This window comes from Myotis yumanensis, unplaced genomic scaffold (genome assembly GCF_028538775.1).
Source record: "Myotis yumanensis isolate MYYU_CA2020_CCGP unplaced genomic scaffold, mMyoYum1.0.hap1 SCAF_6, whole genome shotgun sequence".
Classification (NCBI taxonomy): Eukaryota; Metazoa; Chordata; class Mammalia; order Chiroptera; family Vespertilionidae; genus Myotis; species Myotis yumanensis.
Genome location: NW_027223757.1, coordinates 98,252,995 through 98,273,274, shown reverse-complemented (window position 1 = coordinate 98,273,274; position 20,280 = coordinate 98,252,995). Strand labels below are relative to the sequence as shown.

General features: G+C 44.0%; 1 protein-coding gene across 2 annotated transcripts; it reads right to left on the bottom strand.

Annotated features, from left to right (window-relative positions):
- Nucleotides 1-1,747: 1,747 nt before the first annotated feature.
- Nucleotides 1,748-19,106, bottom strand: LOC139013301 (epididymal secretory glutathione peroxidase). 2 transcript variants are annotated; one of them, XM_070419475.1, is made up of 5 exons: nucleotides 19,020-19,106; nucleotides 10,587-10,740; nucleotides 3,475-3,592; nucleotides 2,988-3,087; nucleotides 1,748-1,954 (listed from the first exon to the last, which is right to left on the bottom strand). In XM_070419475.1, exons 1-5 carry the CDS (start codon nucleotides 19,104-19,106, stop codon nucleotides 1,748-1,750), a joined length of 666 nt encoding a protein of 221 aa, XP_070275576.1. The 2 variants fall into 2 exon arrangements, with proteins under 2 accessions (XP_070275576.1, XP_070275577.1); XM_070419476.1 differs by lacking the exons at nucleotides 1,748-1,954; nucleotides 3,475-3,592 and having other exon boundaries at nucleotides 3,026-3,087.
- Nucleotides 19,107-20,280: the final 1,174 nt, after the last annotated feature.

Genomic DNA, 20,280 nt, shown 5'->3' with positions numbered 1-20,280 from the left:
CCCATTCCCTCATTGCCAACCAGATGGTAGATAAGTCAGCTTTAAAAATTTCATCTTAGTGTCTTCCTTTAGGCTTCCTGGAAAGACCCTGAGGTAAATTTTTATTCAAAAAGTTTACTGGGGTGTTACCTAAGGGTCAATACCTGAGGGCAAAGAAGAGAAGCCACTTTGTCAGAGGGAAAAATTGGACTGCAGCAAGTACAAAAGAGGTATCAACCTATCCCCTGTGACCTCTGCTGCCTGGATGGGCCCTCAGAGTTGTCCTAGATCAAGAAGTTAATTACTGGCATTTTAGCCCTCACAGTTTACGTTGGACACAGGCTGGAAAGGAGACATGACATTTACCTAAGGCAACTCCTAAGGAGGGATGCAACTGAGAGCCATCAGCTGGCAACCTTCCAAGGACCTGGAAGGATAAGTCTTTCTGTTTTACTTGAGGGGTTCAGGTAATTTGAGTAATACAACATTTGTGATAGAGTGAGAAAGAGAAGCAAGGTAAGATGGGAATTTAAAACCCACACAGCGATCACAGATGCAGTAAAAAGTATTTTTTTTAAATATATTTTTATTGATTTTTTACAGAGAGGAAGGGAGAGGGATAGAGAGTTAGAAACATCGATGAGAGAGAAACATCGACCAGCTGCCTCCTGCACACCTCCTACTGGGGATGTGCCCGCAACCAAGGTATATGCCCTTGACCGGAATTGAACCTGGGACCTTTCAGTCCACAGGCCGACGCTCTATCCACTGAGCCAAACCGGTTTTGGCAAGTAAAAAATATTTTATTGGAGACAGTGGCAGGGCTATTTCTGAAACTGAAGAATCAAAGTGTGCCTGGCCCAGGCATCATAACCTGATGAACTAAAGATCAGACAATAAGAAGTTTTTGTAGGGTCCAAATTAGAGAGATGCTCTGGGTCTCACTATCATGGAGATGCCCTTCCTTTCATGTAGGGTGATTTCCTGTTCCCACTCTTAGGGCTTCTACTGGAATTTTCAGTAGAAGGTCATTTGGGGGAAGAGGTAGCTTGAATGAAGATTGATCCAAAAAAAGTTGACAATACATTTTACCAGGAGAGGAAAATGTATGAAGTGGAGCCTAGACTGTATGGCTCTAACCTCCATGGCTATTCCCTCACTTTTAGGGTGGAGAGAGAAGAGGGAGTCAGAATGCAAAAACAACAACACAAAAACAGAACTATTAACCGTTCTTCTTCAGGATATTGTGGTTAACTAAACCGTTCTGATGGAATGATGACTTTTCTTTAATGGATATGAATTTTTAAGTTTCAACAGAAACCTGAGGATATAAGATTTTCATTCCTTTTTTAAAAAATTGCTTTCAGAGAGGAAGGGAGAGGGAGAGAGAGAAAAACATCAATGATGAGAGAGAATCATTGATTGGCTGCTTCCCACACACTCCCTACTGGGGATCAACCCCCAAACCCAGGCATGTGCCCTTGACTGGAATTGAACCTGGGATCCTTCAGTCCGAAGGCCGACGCTCTATCCACTGAGCCAAAATGGCTAGGGCAGGTTTTCATTCTTTTGCTTTTCACCCACATACCTTTGCAAGAATGAGCAGTAGTCTTCCAAATATAAAGCTACTTGTAGAGAATGAGAACTTTAACAGTAAGAGGCGATTTAGTCAAGGGGAGGCTGTTTAAAAAGAGAGTGTAGTACAAAGGTGGATTTTGAACAGGTCTTCAGGTGAGAAGCAGGATAGTTCCTGCCCAGCCTGGCCTTCCTATTTAGTCTTGAACTGCTTCAGGTACAGCAGGATATCTGACTTGACTGCGCTGACTGGAGCCCGATGGAACCAGCGCATGACAGGGACTCCATCAGGCCCCACCAGGAACTTTTCAAAATTCCAGCGAATGTCCTGTACCTTTATGGGCTCCCAGGAGATATGTTTGAAGGAGCCCAAGAGCTCAGAGGGGTGAGGACAGGAGTGCTGAAGCGGAGAGATGAAAAAGAAGAGAAATGACAACATCCTTTTTACTTCTGGATGACCCAGGCTATTCCACCCACAGGAGATACAACCCCTCCTACACTTAGGTATTTTAGTTTCCTGTGGTTCTTAATAAATCATGTGAATTACCACCATCCCTACTACCAAGAATGTTTAGGATGTTATAGAAAGTGGGCTTCTTCTTTATGTTTTCACCCATAACCTCATCACAAAATCGCCACCAGTAAGATATGTCACATCTCTAGCCTTTGGATTTCTTTTTCTGCTAGTAGCTTGGATTAGAATGTGGTTTCTCAGGTCTTGATCATTTCAAAGATACCTTTTGGGGCCAATATAGCGAGTTACCAGCATTTTGTTTTATCAAATAAGAAATTAAAAAACAATCATTATTTTATCATTTGATTTTATAAAAAAAGATTATTTTAAGAATAAATTGCAGAGCAGCCCTATAAGTCATTTGAATTTATAAAACTCTCCTTATACTGTTCTAGTTCCTTCAGTTTACTGAGGATTTGGTTTTGGCTCACAGTCTGATATTTAAGAACAATGAACTTTGGTGATCATTAGGGAGCTTTCAGCTCACACGTTCTCTGAATCTAAAAGTTGTTGTTTCATAAAAGTTGCTAAATTGTGTTTCCCCTGTTGATTTCTATGTCTCCCTCTCTAGAGCGAGCTTGTTAGCGACAGGCACTGTGTCTTACTCGTCTTCATATTCTTAGTATTTAGTGAGCTGCCTTAGACAGCAGGCAGTCAATGAATGCACTCTGAATGAATGAGTGAATGAATGTCAATGAGCAAGAGAGGGTGGTTCCAGGAAAAGCTGCTATTTTACATCTTTTTCCACCACACAAAGCCCCACAGATACTAACAGTGTAAACTCTAGCCTCCATGCTGATCTGGAGATTTCCCTCAGAGCCCAGTCCCACCTCTGGACAGGAGCCTTTGGTCTATTTCTACACCAATGCTATGCTAGACATATTAGGGAAGAAGAGGCTTATGTCATTCATTCACTCACCTTCAAAAAGGTGAAAACCTTCTGTTCTTTTTCACCATTCACATCACCTTTCTCAAAAAGCTGGAAATTAGGTACATATCCTCCCCCTGGACGGACATACCTGTAATAAGCCATAATGTTACCAGGAAAGTTATGATGGAACATCAAAATTGGATGTCATGGGAAAGGGAAGAAAGAGGTAGACATATACTAGACAGGCTGGGAAGGAAAGGTAAGGCCATATTTTTGTTTGGCCTCCCCAGTTCACTTAGTTTTTCTCTATCCTGCAGTCTGTCCCTGTGCTCTACATTGTTTCTGAACCAGCTGTTTCAAAGCTCCTGCCCCTCCGAGTCCTGCCAAGTCTCACTGCACACCAGGCAGGTCAGTTTGCAGATGCTGCTGAGCCTATTAGTCCAGCACCATCCAGTAAGTCACACATATGGGAGGGTCTCTGGAGGTTGAAGGAAGGTGGACAGAGGCCTCCTACATAGTTTTGAGCAGTACTTACTTCAATCCCGGAAGGATTTCCAAGTTTTCACCTGGTTCTTGCTTTCCAAATTGATTGCAGGGAAAGCCCAATACAACGAGGCCAAAGGGCTTCAGCTCCTCCTGAAGTGTGTTCAGTTCTGTGGTAGAGATGGGGCAAGATGGCAGCCTGGCCAGAGACTTTGCCTTGTGTAGGGGAAGATTCCATTTCACTGGGGACATTAGGAAGCACTGGCGGCTCTTCAGGAACCAATGGCTCTAGCTCTGCCCCTAGTGAAAACCCAAGACCCACGGAAGGAACCACGGAACCTGGACACCAGCAGTTTATCCAACAAATGCTGCAGGCTCTCGCTGCAGTAAATCCTCAGCTACAGAGTCCAGAAGTCAGATTTCAGCAACAACTGGAACAACTTAGTGCAATGGGATTTTTGAACCTTGAAAAAACTTGCAAGCCCTGATTGCAACAGGAGGTGATATTGAAAGATTACTGGGCTCCCAGCCATCATAGCAGCATTTCTGTATCTTGAAAAAAATGTAATTTATTTTTGATAACGGCTCTTAAATCTTTAAAATACCTGCTTTATTTCATTTTGACTTTTGGATTTCTGTGCTGTTATGAACAAACCCAATATGATGCATTTTAACGTGGAGTACAGTAAGATAATGTGGGTTTCTCTGTGTGGTTTTATTTTTCTTGTGGAACAATGGGAATCAATGCTTTTTCATTTAAGGCTACTGCATGCATTAAATACTTCTGCATTTATTGTAATTTTTTTTAAAAAAACTTCACCTTTTGTAGTGGGTGAACAGATTTTTGTCCTGCATCTGTCCAATTTATTTGCTTTTTAAACATTAGCCTATGGTAGTAATTTATGTAGAATAAAAGCATTAAAAAAAAAAAGATTCCATTTCACAGAGAAGGAAACAGAGGCCCAAGGGAGGAGAAATTCTCTAGATTAGAAAGGCTAAAGTCAGATACCGAATCTTCAGACATGCATTCAAAGCCCTTTATTGAAATATAGTTTTTTCCAAATATGCAGCACGTCAGAGTCAGCTGCAGGCCCGCCAGGCCCCAGCGCGGAGCCCTCAGGCCCCCTCCTCTGAGGCGGCTCCCGGTTATTTTATCCCTACAAGGTCACTGCTGACGGGACTGTAAAATCATGCAGCCGCCATGGAAAGTAGAATGGAGGTTCCTCAAAAAAAAAAACAACAAAAAAAAAAAACGAAGAAAGAAAGAAAAGGAACTAACAGTGATCTAGCAATTCATCTTTTATGTACATATGCAAATAATTGAAAGCAGTCTCAATGAGATATTTGTACCCATGTCCTCAGCAGCACTATTCATGAGTCAAGAGGTGCAAACGACCTAAGTGTCCATTGATGAGTGAATGAAGAAACAAACACGGTGTGTTCACACAAAGGAACATTGTTCAGCCTTAAAAAGGAAGGAAAGTCTGTCATGTGCTGACCATGGATGAAGCTTGAAGAGAATTTGTTAAGTAACACAAACTAATCATAAAAAGACCAATATTGTATGATTTCACTTACATGAGATTTATACAGTAGTTAAATTTATAGAAACAGAATTAGAATGGTGGTTTTGAGGGCCTGAGTAGAAGAAGGAAGAGGGAGGCTGTTGAATGAAAGTAGAGTTTCAGTTTTGCAAGATGAAACTTTCTGGAGATTTGTTTTACAACAATGTGAATGTTTTATATTATTGAGTGGTACACTTAAAAATGGTTAAGGTGGCCGAAACCGGTTTGGCTCAGTGGATAGAGCGTCGGCCTGCGGACTGAAAGGTCCCAGGTTCGATTCCGGTCAAGGGTATGTACCTGGGTTGCGGGCACATCCCCAGTGGGAGATGTGCAGGAGGCAGCTGGTCGATGTTTCTCTCTCATCGATGTTTCTAACTCTCTATCTCTCTCCCTTCCTCTCTGTAAAAAATCAATAAAATATATATTTTAAAAAATGGTTAAGGTGCTAAATTTTGCTGTCTTTCTTTAGCACAATTCATTTTCAATCCTCACCTGAGTATGTTTATTTGTTTCATTTTTTTAAATATATTTTATTGACTTTTTACAGAGAGGAAGGGAAAGGGATAGACAGTTAGAAACATCAAACAGCTGTTTCCTGCACACTCCCTACTGGGCATGTGCCCGCAACCAAGGTACATGCCTTTGACCTGAATCGAACCTGGGACCCTTGAGTCTGCAGGCTGACGCTCTATCCATTGAGCCAAACCAGTCAGGGCTGTTTATTTGTTTTAGGAAGAAGGGAGAGAAACATCAATTGGTTGCCTCTCATATGTGTTGGACTTGAGATAATCACAGGCTAGGTATGTGCCTTGACCGGAATTGAACCCACAACCTCTTAGTGTTCAATGCTCCACCCAGCCAAGGTTCTTTGCCACAATTTTTTTAAGAAGCTTATCAGGTAATTTTTAAACAAAGCTAGGTTTAAACATCACTGTTCATCAGTTTGTCTTTTTTGGTTAGTTAATGAGTAGCATTTCCTTTTTTAAAGGAAAAGCTGTGGACAGTGACAGGACTTCTCTCCTGTGTACAGGCTGGTCACCCTGCCAGGGACCAAGAGAACCTGAGAAATTCCGAGTTGCGCTTATTGTGTTCTTCCACAATTATTGGATGGTAAACATGCATTCTACCGAAAATTCTCATTGGTATGCCAAAACGCAAGATCCCACCTGCTTCTCCCACTGCCAGGAAGTTTGCCAACTTGTCTGCTCAGACTTTTATAATCATCTTCTTTGTTAACCCATTCTGGGCTAGATGCCTTCAGTCCCCTGGTAAACACTAGCTAGACCCACTTAGATTCAGTTCAACCAATTGGCATCTCCTCTTAGTGTTTTTATTTATTTTTAATTATATATATTTTTCTAGAGATTGCTTTCCTGTCTCCACATGGTTCCTCAGCACTTCCCTGTGTGCTTCCCTCTTGTCATTAGTCACTATAGGTCATTGCATCTTCCAGGAAAAAGAGGACAATAAATCAGGAAGAGAGTTGTCCAATCCTTAAGCAAATATTCAGTTTACTCATCTGTTATATATAGAGTGGGAATGGAATAAATTGGTTTTTAAATTTCTTTTAAACTGGTAAAATGAATTATGGTTCAATAGAATTTTATTGAGTTTTTTTAAAAATGAGAAAATGGCCTGAACTCGAAAGCACCTTCTTAATTTTAAAAAACAACATGGCAAGTAATATTTATATTAGTCATCAGTGGAAGAAGAGCAGAAAAAAGAATCGATCTATTATACAGGGTAGGGCAATAGTAGGTTTATAGTTATTTGTGTGGAAAATACTGTAATAATCTGTAATAATAAAAGTGTAATATGCTAATTAGACCTGACAGCCAAATGACCTTCTAGACGACCTTCCAGATGAAGTCGGGGCTGTGAGGGCTAAGCCCCTTGCATGAATTTCATGCATCAGGCCTCTAGTTAGTAAATAATAATAATACAAGAATAAGCTCTTGCTTTGTGTACTCTCAATTGTAAACCTACTTTTGCTCCACCCTGTATTTTGTAAACATGATAATATTGTCATCTGGAGTAAGAGGAAGGAGGTGGAATAACTTTTTATTCTAAATATTTTCATTCCTTTTGAATTGTGAAATTTTTGAATGTATTACCCATTCAAAACCTAATAAAAAACAAAAATGAAGTTATTAGTTTCAATAAAAGAAATGCATCTGTTTCTGATATAATCCATCATTTTCATTATTTATTGCTTTTAAACCACATGGCCTAAAGTATAAGAAAGATGCAAGACTTCTCTGCATAATTCACAGAGAGAGAAAACTACATCTAAGGAGCTATCAAGGTTGGAGAGGGAATATTTGCTTCCATTTTGGCCTCCTCCTTTACCAAACTTCACTCCAGTTAAATGCAATTTTAAGTATAAAATACCTTTTCTCCTCTTGCTGAGCTGTATGAGTTCTTTATATGTTTTTGAAATTTATCATTTACCAAATGTAACATTGGCAAATATGTTCTTCCACACAGTGGGTTCTCTTTTCAGTTTGGTCCTGGTTTCCTTTGCTGTGCAGATGGACATGGAGAGCATTTTGCTAAGTGAAATAAGCTAGTGGGAGAAAGATAAATATCACAGATCTCACCCATTTGTGGAATATAATGAACAACATAAACAGATGAACAAAAATAGATCCAGAGACAGAATCATTGAGCTAACCATCAAACCTCAGAGGAAGGCAGAGGAGGTTGGGAGGGGGAGTAAGAGATCAACCAAAGGACATGTATGTGTGCATATAAGCATAATCCATAGACATAGATACCAGGGGGGTGAGGGCATGTTCTGGAGGGTGGGAGTGGCGGGGGAGAGGTCAATGGGGGGGGGGGGGGGAAGGAGACATATGTAATACTTCAATGAATAAAGAATAATTTAAAAAAAGATGTAGCCCAATTTGTTTATTTTTTCTTTGTTTCTCTCTCCCTAGGAGATGTATTGGCAAAAATTCTGCTATGTGAGATGTCTGAGATGTTGCTGCCTATGGGTTCTTATAGGATTTTTATTGTTTCACAACTTACATTTAAGTCTTTTATCCATTTAGAGTTTATTTCTTGTGTATGGTGAAAATTGGTGGTCTAGTTTCATTTTTTTCCATGTATCTGCCCACTTTTCCCAACACCATTTATTGAAGAGACTGTCTTGACTCCATTGTGTGCTCTTGCCTCCTTTGTCAAATATTAATTAAACATAATGGCTTGGGTTGATTTCTGGGTTCCCTGTTCTGTTCCATTGATCTACATGCCTGTTCTTATGCCAGTACCAGGCTGTTTTTATTACAATGGCTTTGTAGTATAACTTGAAATCTGGTATTGTGATTCCTCCAACTTTATTCTTTCTCAAGATTGCTGTGGCTCTTCGGGGTCTTTTTGGGTTTCATATAAATTTTTGGAATATATGTTCTAGACCTGTGAATTATGTGATTGGTCTTTTAATAGGGATTGCATTGAATCTATAGATTGTTTTGGGTAGTATGGACATTTTAATGATGTTAATTTTTCCAATCCATGAACACAGTATACATTTCCACTTATTTATATCTTCCTATATCTCTTTTTTCAATGTCCTCTAATTTTCTGAGTACAGGTATTTTATCTCCTTGGTTTAGTTTATTTTTAGGTATCTTATTATTTTGGTGTTGCAGTGGTAAATGGGATTGTTGTTTTAGTTTCTCTTCCTGAGATTTCATTATTGGAGTATAAGTATGCCATCGATTTTTGGCTATTTATTTTGTATCCTGCTATGTTGCCAAATTCATTTATTAAATCTAGTAGTTTTTTAGTGGCGTCTTTAAGATTTTCTTCATACAATATCATGTCATCTGCAAATAATGAGAGTTTTACTTCCTCCTTTCTAATTTGGATGCTTTTTATTTTTTCTTCTTGTCTGATTGCTGTGGCTAAGTCTTCCAATACTATGTTGAATAAGAGTGATGAAAGGACATCCCTGTCTTGTTCCTGTTCTTAGAGGAAACACTTATTTTTTTCTCATTGAGTATGATGTTGGTTGTAAGTTTCCAATTAGAAAATCAGCAAAAGACCTGCATAAACACTTTTCCAAAGAGGACCTACAGATAGCCAATAGACATATGAAAAAAAATGCTCAATGTCACTAATCATCAAAGAAATGCAAATTAAAACTACAGTGAGGTATTTCTTCATACCTGTCAGAATGGCTACCATTTATAAATCAACAAACAAGTGCTGGTGAAAATGTGGAGAAAAGGGAACCCTAGTACTGCTGGTGGGAATACAGACTGGTGCAGCCATTATGGAAAACAGTATGGAGTTTCCTCAAAATATTAAAAACAGAACTTTCTTTGACCCAGCAATTTCACTGCTGGGAATATATCCTAAGAATCCTGAAACATCAACCAGAAAGAATATATGTACCCCTATGTTCATAGCAGCACAATTTACTATAGCTAAGATCTGAAAAAAGACCAAATGCCCGTCAGCAGATGAGTGGATAAAAAAGCTGTGGTACACTGGGTTGCGGGCACATCCCCTGTGGGAGATGTGCAGGAGGCAGCTGGTCGATGTTTCTCTCCCATTGATGTCTCTAACTATCTATCTCTCTCCTTTCCTCTCTGTAAAAAATCAATAAAATATATTTAAAAAATAAAAATAAAAATAAAAAAGCTGTGGTACATTTATACCATCGCATACTATCAGCAGTAAAAAGGAAGGATGTCTTACCCTTTGAGACAGCATGGAAGGACCTGGAGAAAATTATGCTAAGTGAAAGAAGAAAGAAAGACATATATCACATGATCTCACTTATATGTGAAATATAATGAACAAGATAAACTGACAAAAAAAATAGGACCATAGATATAGAAGCATGGAATAGACTGATAGATCTCAGAGGCAAGGTGGGAGGGAGGGCAGGAAGAGATTAACCAAGAGACTTATGTGCATTTATGCACAGCCCATGGACACAGATAACAGGCGAAAGCCTGTGATGGGGTGGAAACCCAGTGGAGGGGGCAGAGGGAGAAAATGGGGAACATCTGTAACACTCTCAACAATCAAATTAATTTAAAAATTTTGTAAGTACTACCCCCTTTTCTTTGTCTTTTAAAATCCTGAAAAATTTTCAAAAATATTTATCATCTCTCCTGTATTTACCAAGTACATTTGAATCTTCAGAGAGGTTACTAATTCATATATATTGATTCTCCTGGAAATCTCAGGAGCAAAGCATAGGTAGGACATAGAGAAGGAATCAGCAAACTTTCTCTGTAAAAGTCAAATAGTAAATATTTTAGAATTTACAAGCCAAATGGTCTCTGTCACCAGTATTCATACCACCTTTCAGCTCTGCCTTGTAGCATAAAATCAACCACAGACAGTCTGTAAATGAATGGGCATGGCTGTGTTCCAGTACACCTTTGCCTGTAGAAGCAGGCTGGCCAGGTCTGACCTGTGGGCCATAGTTTGCTGACTCCTGACATTGGGGAATGAAGTCACTTGATCATAAGTATTTATTTTGATGCATAATTACAATTAAAGCATAACTGTAATTATGATTTAGAATATATTGAGCTGGGAAATTTAGACCCAAGGGGGCTTAGATATAAATTCTTACCAGGATACTGAGCTGTTAGACCACAGTAGGTGGCCACATTAACAAAAAGGACATGCTTGCCCACATACTGCTTGAATGAAATGTGTTCCTTTCCATCAAGAGTGAGGGCGTCATATTCATAGATGGTGCCTTTCACATCTTTGTAGCAATCCATCTGGAAGATTTAAAAATGATGACATAAATAACAATAATTCCTAACATCTGTGTAATCTTTCATTGCACTCAATGGAGAATACATGTATTAGCTGAAACCCAGAACACAAACAAGAGTTGTATGAGAAGTCAGTGACAAGACTGAAAGTTCTTGTGACTTGAAAGCCAACTTTTTTTTTTGAGCAAAAGACAGTCAAATCTCTTTTCATGTTGTCCTGAAAGAAGCTAGATACCACAAGATGCTTGGATGAATGAAAATGACCAGAGAATCATGAGCTGGGATGAGCGGGCCTGGGATGTAGGGCCAAAGAGAAAAGCACACTGGCTTTCATGTTTCTGTGAGAATAAGGCTACTTCATGGCTCTAGAGCAGGGGTCCTCAAACTTTTTAAACAGGGGGCCAGTTCACTGCCCCTCAGACCGTTGGAGGGCCGGACTATAGTTTAAAAAAAACTATGAACAAATTCCTATGCACACTGTACATATCTTATTTTGAAGTAAAAAAGAAAAACGGGAACAAATACAATATTTGTATTTGTATGTGGCCCATGGGCCTTAGTTTGAAGACCCCTGCTCTAGAGCAGCGGTTCTCAACCTGTGGGTCGTGACCCCTTTGGGGGTCGAACCACCCTTTCACAGGGGTTGCCTAAGACCATCGGAAAACACACATATAATTACATATTGTTTTTGTGATTAATCACTATGCTTTAATTATTTCAATTTGTAACCATGAAAATACATCCTGCATATCAGATATTTACATTACGATTCATAACAGTAGCAAAATTACAGTTATGAAGTAGCAATGAAAATAATTTTATGGTTGGGGGTCACCACAACATGGGGAACTGTTATTAAAGGGTTGTGGCATTAGGAAGGTTGAGAACCACTGCTCTAGAGTGAAGATATCCTGCCTTGATTCTCTCAACATAGGAAAGGTTTTCAATTGCTTCAGTACTTAACAATGGTTTGGTTCCTTCTGTAACTGTCCCCATGCCATCTGGCTTCTCACCATGCCAATGAGCATGGTGGAGTGCGAAAAGCACTGGCTCTTTGATTTGTGGAATCAGAGGTCAGCTCTACTCTCAATTCCTTGTGAACCTTGGCAGTTCTCATCCTTGACCCTCAGTTTCCACCATGGGGAAAGAAGACATTCATCTAGACTACTATCACTTCCTCAAGGGGCCTTCCAGGTTTAACATTCTAGAATCTAATGTTATCTCTACCTTGAATAATTTTCCCTCTCATGTCACTCTCTTATTCATATGATTATCTTACAAGCCAATACTATAAAAACTCCAACTTTTTGTAGTTCCCTAGAAAGAAGATGAAGAGTTCATTAAAATATGTCTGGCTAGCAGTACCCACCACACTACACACTTCACTCCTCACCTCACTTGCTGTCATCATCAGCTCCATCTGTCCTGTTTCTCTCCAAATCTCCTGAACATATTTCATCAGAGTTCTACACATCAGAAATAAGTCCTACATGAAATTATCATTGCCTGTTCTTAAGTTAAATTCCTCAACAAGGCAGATCTTCTCATATTCCTCCTGTCTCTATCAATGCAAGTCCATGCAATACCCAAAATATATTGAGGGGAAGTTGCTACAAATTGCTCACAGGATATAGGAAGTATAAAATAGGAAGTATGAAAAGGAAACCACCAAACCACATGGTGAGAAAAAGGCAGAGGGTAACTGAAAGGGGAGAAAACTGTGATAAGAAAATTACAGACTTAGATTAAGAATAAACTAGACTCCCTGGAAAAGCAATAGACTAGAAAAGATTTTAGCCAAACACCATCTTCCTCACCTAAAGAAAGAGTGATGCAGCACAAAACAGAACCTAACATTCCCAAATGTATATGCCGATTGCTTCCATCACCAGCACACCAGGTTGTCGCTACGCAGCCACTCCTCCTGGAAGAGAGGTGTTTTCTCTGTGCAGGTTTTTATAATTTTCCCCAAATGCATGCACATGTACATGCACTAGCAAAACAGACATGCATGAGGAAATCTAATTTAATAAAAGAGAAACATGCAAATTGACCATACCTTTGCTACGCCCAAGCCATGCCCACCAGCCAATTAGAGTGACTATATGCAAATTAACTCAACCAAGATGGCGGCCGGCAGCCACGGAGCTGGAGCAAGCAGGAGGCTTAGTTGCCCTGGCAATGGAGGAAGCCAAGCTTCCCGCCTGCCTTGGCTGGCTCTGAGCTCCACTCAAGGCAACAAAGTTTCAATTATAGAAGCTAAATAAACCCCAGATACCTGCTTCCAGCCAGCCTCCACTGGGAGTTTGGGTGGCTGGGGACCATGGCCAGCCAGAAAATAGCCATCAGCCCCTCACCCAGGCTGGCCAGGCACCACAGCGAGACCCCCACCCTGATCCGGGACACCCTTCAGGGCAAACCAGCCAGCCCCCACCCATGCACCAGGCCTCTATCCTATATAGTAAAAGGGTAATATGCAAACTGACCCTAACAGCACAAAGACTGGGAATGACTGGTCACTATGACACACACTGACCACCAGGGGGCAGATGCTCAATGCAGGAGCAGCCCCCTGGTCGTCAGTGCACTCCCACAGGGGGAGCTCTGCTCAGCCACAAGCCAGGCTGATGGCTGCCAGTACAGTGGTGGTTGTGGGAGCCTCTCCCGCCTCCTCAGCAGCACTAAGGATGTCCTACTGCAGCTTAGGTCTGCTCCCTGCTGGCAAGTGGACATCCCCTGAGGGCTGCTGGGCTGCCAGAGGGATGTCTGACTGCCAGCTTAGGCCCAATCCCCCGGGGAGCAGGCCTAAGCCAGCAGGTGGTCATCCCCCAATGGGTCCCAGACTGCGAGAGGGCACAGGCCTGGCTGAGCCCCCCCCCCCCACCCCCCCGAGTGCACAAATTTCTGTGCTCTGGGCCTCTAGTCTATATATATAAAAAGCCAGCCACCAGAATGCTATAACGACCTGAATGACCAGTCTCTATGATGTCCACTGGGGCCAGCGAACCTCCCAAGGCCCTTCCCCCCAGCTGGCCCCACCCCTGATCGGCCCACCCCACCACAATCAGCCAGCAGTCCCTCCCCCTGGCTGGCCCCAACCTGATTGCCCCCTAACAGGGGGCGGGGCCTGCCAGCCAACCTCCTGCAGCCCCTCCCCCTAGCTGTCCTGGCCCTGATTGAGCCCTAATCAGGGTGGGCGCACCGACCAACCTCCTGCCATCTCCTCCTCTCAATAGGCCTAGCCCCAATCTGCCAATTGGGGCCAGGCCAGCCTGACCCCACCTGTGCATGAATTTGTGCACTGGGCCTCTAGTACTATATGAAAACATTCATTTCTATTTCCATGTTGCGTGGTTCCAAGCTAAACATTTTAAATAATTTGGCTCCCCCTCCCCCACTTTGCTACTACAATGAAAATTACTAAAAAGCATGTTGGCTACTAGAATGTGGGGACTTAGAGAAACTCTAGACTTGAAGATGCCTTTTAGTCTAGCTTACTCCTGATATTCATGGCAGTCTATATCTAGCAGAAGCTAGAAGAGGTGAAACGATTTGCCCAAAGCCAAGAGTGGTAACAACCATGGGACTGAGAATTCATTTGCCCCTAACTTCATGATTTCCTTTTGCTCAGAGTTATCTAATTCACACCTAGTTCATTGCTATTCTTTCTTCAACCACCCCATCATGGCCATACATGTATTTTTTGTATTCTTAAAAAGATTACATCTCACTGAAGGCTCTGATGATGCTTAGCATTTTTAGGAATATAGCTTTTAATATTATTATTATTTTTTAATCCTCACCTGAGGATATGCTTATTGTATTTAGAGAGAAGGGAAGGGGAAGAGAGAGACAAAAACATCTATGTGGGAGAGAACATCCATACTGTGGATCAAACCTGCAACATTTTAGTATGCAGAACAATTCTCCAACACACTGAGCCACACTGGCCAGGGCTACCATGCACACATTTATTCAACAAGGCAACAGCCATGAACTGGAATTACAACTGAAGCTGGAATCCAAGGCTCCTGGTTCTAAATCCTCCTGCTATTCTTTCCACATATTTCATGTTTCTCTGAATGATAGGGGAAGGGCATGTAACAGGAATAGAGTCACAGCTATTTAATGATGATTCCCCTGACTACAGAAAAGAGGTTTTCTTACAGACACTGGGAAACTGGAGGATGTGTTGCAAGAAGAAAAACAGGCTGTAAAAAGAAATACACTTTAAAAACAGACCAAGGACAGGACACACTTTGATTTAGTTGCTGTGCCTGTACCTTGACTCCTCCCGGAGTTTGCCTCAGGAACGTTGAGCATCCCAGAACAGGGTGAGCTGTTTGCAATCATAGATTAGCCACCTTGTCATTGGACTTTGAGCTCCTGAAGGCCAGGCTACAGACTCTCCCCTGCCCTTTCCCTGTTAAACTCACAGCTCAAAGCTGCATGTAGCTTTCTCCCTCACCTGTATGTAGTCAGCCAGCTGGCTGGGAGGCAGGGGTCAGAGCAGAATTTTCAGGGTGACCAACTGCCCTCCCATGCTGCCGGCAATCCTCCTATCTAATAAAAGACAAAAAGGGTAATTGACCATACCTTCACTATGCTTCCCATTGGCTAATCAGGGTGATATGCAAATTAACCACCAACCAAGATGGCGGCAGGCAGCCATGCAGCTGAAGCGAGCAGGAGGCTTGCTTGCTCCAGTGATGGAGGAAGCCAAGGTTCCCCGCCAGCCTCGGCCTGGCTCTGAGCTCCGTAAGCAACAAAGTTTCAATTATAGAAGCTAAACAAACCCCAGATATCTGCTTTCAGCAGGCAGTGGCCTCAGAGCTGGAGCTGGCTCTCAGCTCCAGTGACAGCAACAAAGTTTCAATTATAGAAGGTAAATAAATCCCAGAATAAAAAAAAAAAGAAAAAAGGAGAGGCTGGGAGCTTCAGTTACCGGCCAGACTGAAAATGGTCCTCAGTCCCTCACCCAGACTGGCCAGGCACCCCAGTGGGGACCCCCACCCTGAAGGGGGTGTGACAAGCTGCAAACAGCCATCAGCCCCTCACCCAGGCTGGCCAGGCACCACAGCGAGACCCCCACCCTGATCCGGGACACCCTTCAGGGCAAACCAGCCAGCCCCCACCCATGCACCAGGCCTCTATCCTATATAGTAAAAAGATAATATGCAAACTGACCCTTACAGCACAAAGACTGGGAATGACTGGTCACTATGACACACACTGACCACCAGGGGGCAGATACTCAATGTAGGAGCTGCCTCCTGGTGGTCAGTGCGCTCCCACATGGGGAACTCTTCTCAGCCACAAGCCAGGCTGATGGCTGCCAGTACAGTGGTGGTGGTGGGAGCCTCTCCTGCCTCCTCAGCAGTGCTAAGGATGTCTGACTGCAGCTTAGGTCTGCTCCCTGCTGGCAAGTGGACATCCCCTGAGGGCTGCTGGGCTGCCAGAGGGATGTCTGATTGCCAGCTTAGGCCCAATGCCCTGGGGAGTAGGCCTAAGCCAGCAGGTGGTCATCCCCCAAGGGGTCCCAGACTGTGAGAGGGCACAGGCCGGGCTGAGGGATCCTCCACCCCCCTCCCCCCGAGTGAACAAATTTTTGTGTATCGGGCCTCTAGTGTTGGAATAAATGTTTATACATGATTCAACTCTGTCTCTGCTGAATTTGGCTCAAGTAGTGACAGGTGGCTGGGATCCACTGTGTTTGGTAACATGATGACTCTGACTTTAGCCATCCCTAAAAGCTTCCACATGATTTTTTTTCTCCTCCTTATGATTTTTCTGCTTAGCTCAGTGTGAGATAACTGAACACAGTCCCTCATCCAAACCCATGTCCCCATCCACTCTGATGTCCGTTGTTCTTCCATGTCTCAGACCCAGCTCTGAGGAGACACTGAGAGGGTTGGAGGGAGACTCAGTTCTGAGGCAGACACTGAGAGGGCTGGAGGGAGACCCAGGCGGCCTCTACCTAGGAAGGAGGGGAGAGAGAACTATAGGAAGGAGGCTCTTTTTTTTTGCTACCCACATTCCATTCAAGGAACATTCGTTTCTAGATTTGAAGAGATTCAAAGAGAAGAGAAGGAACGTTTAGGGGAAACAACAAAAAAGAAGAAAGCAGAGGTTGGTGTCTTATAAGAAGGAATGAAGTGTGGGATTGTGGAGACCAAGACAAAAGAGTAACTTCTAACCAAAGAACTTATATGCACATAGGTATAACCCATGGACACAGACAATAGTGTGGTGAAGGCCTGGGGTGGGGTGGGTGTGGAATGGAGGAGGTCAATGGGGAAATAAGGGAACATCTATAATACTTTCAAATCTAATCTAATAAAAGAGAAACGTGGTAATTAGCGTACGACCACTACCCTTCCCATTGGCTAATCAGGGTGATATGCAAATTAACTGTCAGCCAAGATGGCGGCTGGCAGCCAGGCAGCTGGAACTAACAGGAGGCTTGCTTGCTTCAGTGACAGAGGACTCCAACGTTCCCCGCCTGCCTTGCCCGCCTCTGAGCTGGCAGTTTGAAACTTTGTAACAAATATAGAAGCTAAACAAAACCCCAGAAACCAGCGTTCAGCCAGCCCGGGATCTCAGAGCTGGAGTTATACGTTGTTTCAATTATAGAACCGAAACAAACCAGATACCTGCTTTCAGCAGCGGAAGCCTCAGAGCTAGAGTCAGAGCTAAAGCTGGCCCAGAATAAAAAGAAAAAAGAAAAAAAGGAGCAGTTGGAAGCTTCAGTCAACCACCAGCTTGAAAGCAGCCCTCGGCCCCTCACCCAGACTGGCACCTCAGTGGGGACCCCCACCCTGAAGGGTGTGAGACCAGTTGCAAACAGCCATCATCCCCTCATCCAGGCTGGCCAGGCACCCCAGTGGGGACCCCCACCCTGATCCAGGACACCCTTCAGGGCAAACCAGCCTGCCCCCAGGCCTCTATCCTATATAGTAAAAGGGTAATATGCCTCCCAGCACTGGGATCAGCGGAGCTGCGAGGCCTCCTGGCACCGGATCAGTGTGACAAGGGGCAGTGCCCAAACCCCCTGATTGCCCCGCGGCTCTGTCTGTGACAGGGTGCGGCGTCCCAACACCCTGATCGGCCCTGCTCTGTGTGTGACAGGGAGCGGCGCCCCAACCCCCCCACCCCCCAGACCCTGCTCTGTGTGTGACAGGGTAGAGCCATAACCTCCCCATCGGCCCTGCCCTGAGTGTGAGAGTGGTGGCGTCCCAACCCCCTGATCGGCCCTGCTGTGTGGGTGATAGAGGGCGGCACCCCAACCCCCCCCCGCCCCACGGGCCCTGCTCTGTGTGTGACGGGGTAGAGCCATAACCTCCCCATCGGCCCTGCCCTGAGTCTGACAGTGGCAGAGCCCCAACCCCCTGAACCACCCTGCTCTGTGTGTGACAGGGGGCAGTGCCCCAACTCCCCTATTGGCCCTACTCTGTGAGTGACAGAGGGGGGAGCTCCTCAACCCCCTGATCAGCCCTGCTCTGTGGGTGACAGGGGGGAGCTCCCCAACCCCCTGATGGGCCCTGCTCTGTGCATGACAGGGGGCTGCGCCCAACCCCCTGATCGGCCCTGCTCTGTGCGTGACAGGGGGTGGTGCCGCAACCTCCCCATCGACCCTGCCTTGAGTGTGACAGGGGGCGGTGCCCCAACCCCCCAATCGGCCCTACCCTGACCGTGACTGAGGGTGGCATCGCAACCTCCCGATCCGCCCTGCTCTGTGCACGACAGGGGGCAGCGCCCCAACTCCCCAATTGGCCCTGCTCTGAGCCTGACCAGGGGCTGCACCTAGGGATTGGGCCTGCCCTCTGCCACCCGGGAGCAGGCCTAAGCCAGCAGGTCGTTATCTCCCGAGGGGTCCCAGACTGCAAGAGGGCACAGGCTGGGCTGAGGGACCCCCCCTTCTCCCCCGAGTGCACAAATTTTTGTGCACCAGGCCTCTAGTATATATATATAATTCTTTTTGGTTAACCCTCACCTGAGGATATTTTTTCCCATTCATTTTTAGAGAGAGTAGATAGGAGGGGGAGAGACTGATATGAGAGAGATACCTTAATTGGTTGCATCCTGCCAGGCAACCAGGGCCAGTAATTGAGCTTGCAACTGAGGTACGTGCCCTTGACGGAACTGAACCTGGGACCCTTCAGTCCACAGGTCAACACTCTTACCGCTGAGCAAAACTGGCCAGGGTGATAAAGATAAATGTTTAAAAAAGAAGAAGCATTTCCCATTAAAACACTGCCCTGTTTTTTCTGGAAGTCACTCACCTTCATCTTCTCCAGCTTGGGATTTGTCTGCACAAAGCCAGCTAGGAGAAGGGGGAAAAGATAGGAGGCCCTTAACTGTGCAGTCATTATTAGTGACTGTAGGTCACTAGTCTGAGAGTCTGAGGCCCTTATGCATCTCAGCAGCCTTTTGATATCCTGGCAGGGAAGAGCCCAAGCCTGCACAGGCCAATAGCAGTGTGGCAAGTATAGTTGGGGTGTGAGTGGGGCACAAGAATGTAGAATTTAAACCACATCCTTACCTACACACACCCACATGAGCACTCAAAGCTCAGCAGTGCGATGAGGACCTGAGACTCATAAATCCTGGCAGAATTATGAAAGGGTGATGGCAAGTACTCCATGGCCCTTAAAGGTTATTATCTCTTTTTACTGAGTGAATAGTTTTAGATGCGGACACAGCCTCCCAGACTTAGCAGTAAACTCACGCAAAAGGGATGACATAGATATTCCAAGTACTATTTCTAATATTATTTGAGCTTAAAAAAAAATCAAAGGATGGACCACATAGGAGCTCTCTAAAAGAGTTGGAAGGAAACTGGCCCTGAGTGGGAAAAATATTTTCAGTATACCAGTATGTGAAGGAAGAACATTAATGTATTCTTTATACACATGCTTTGTAAGTTAGTAAGAAAAACAATTGGCCCAACAGAAAAATGGGCACCAGACAGAAACCAAATGGCATCTGTAGAAGGACTCAGTGTTCTCTTCTCACCAATAATCAAAGAGGTATAAATAAGGAAAGATACATTCTGCACTTATCAGATTGGCCAAGGTTAAAAGGAATGGTGGTACCAGCCTGGGTGTCAGTCTGGCATCAAAGGCTCTTACGGACAGTGGGGCAGGGAGGTGGGAGGTGGGGCAACTACACCGGCTAACTTGCTGGAGAAGAGTCTACCATTCTGAATGCAGTGCCTTTTAAAGGTGCTCTTAATCTCCTGAAAGAATCAAGAAAAAGTGTTGCCTCTCAGCCAGCAAATATTTTCGCAACACTCATCAGCAGCAGTTCCTAGCAACTGCTCAGTAGTCTTGGCTAGAGTTTTGGAATAGATGCTATGGTGACATAGACCCAGAGCCCTAGGAACTGCTGGGCTTCTCACATGACATAACTAACATCCTCTTCAGCCTACAGGAAGCTTACCAAGACCTTCCTCTTTCTTGTCTCCAGTACACTTTTACTTTTGGGACCTCAAGTGCTAAGGTTTGAGTTAATCATACTCCTAAGCTCATGATCGTTTGTCCT

What these genes read in the sequence shown, in the direction of transcription:
- LOC139013301 (XM_070419475.1), bottom strand. Translation starts at nt 19,106, where the DNA reads ATGACTGCACAGTTAAGGGCCTCCTATCTTTTCCCCCTTCTCCTAGCT. An exon ending in CCAAGCTGGAGAAGATGAAG is followed by an intron (nt 10,741 to 19,019) that starts GTGAGTGACTTC and finishes TAAATCTTCCAG; the next exon opens with ATGGATTGCTACAAAGATGT. An exon ending in AGGTTTTCACCTTTTTGAAG is followed by an intron (nt 1,955 to 2,987) that starts GTGAGTGAATGA and finishes TCTCCGCTTCAG; the next exon opens with CACTCCTGTCCTCACCCCTC.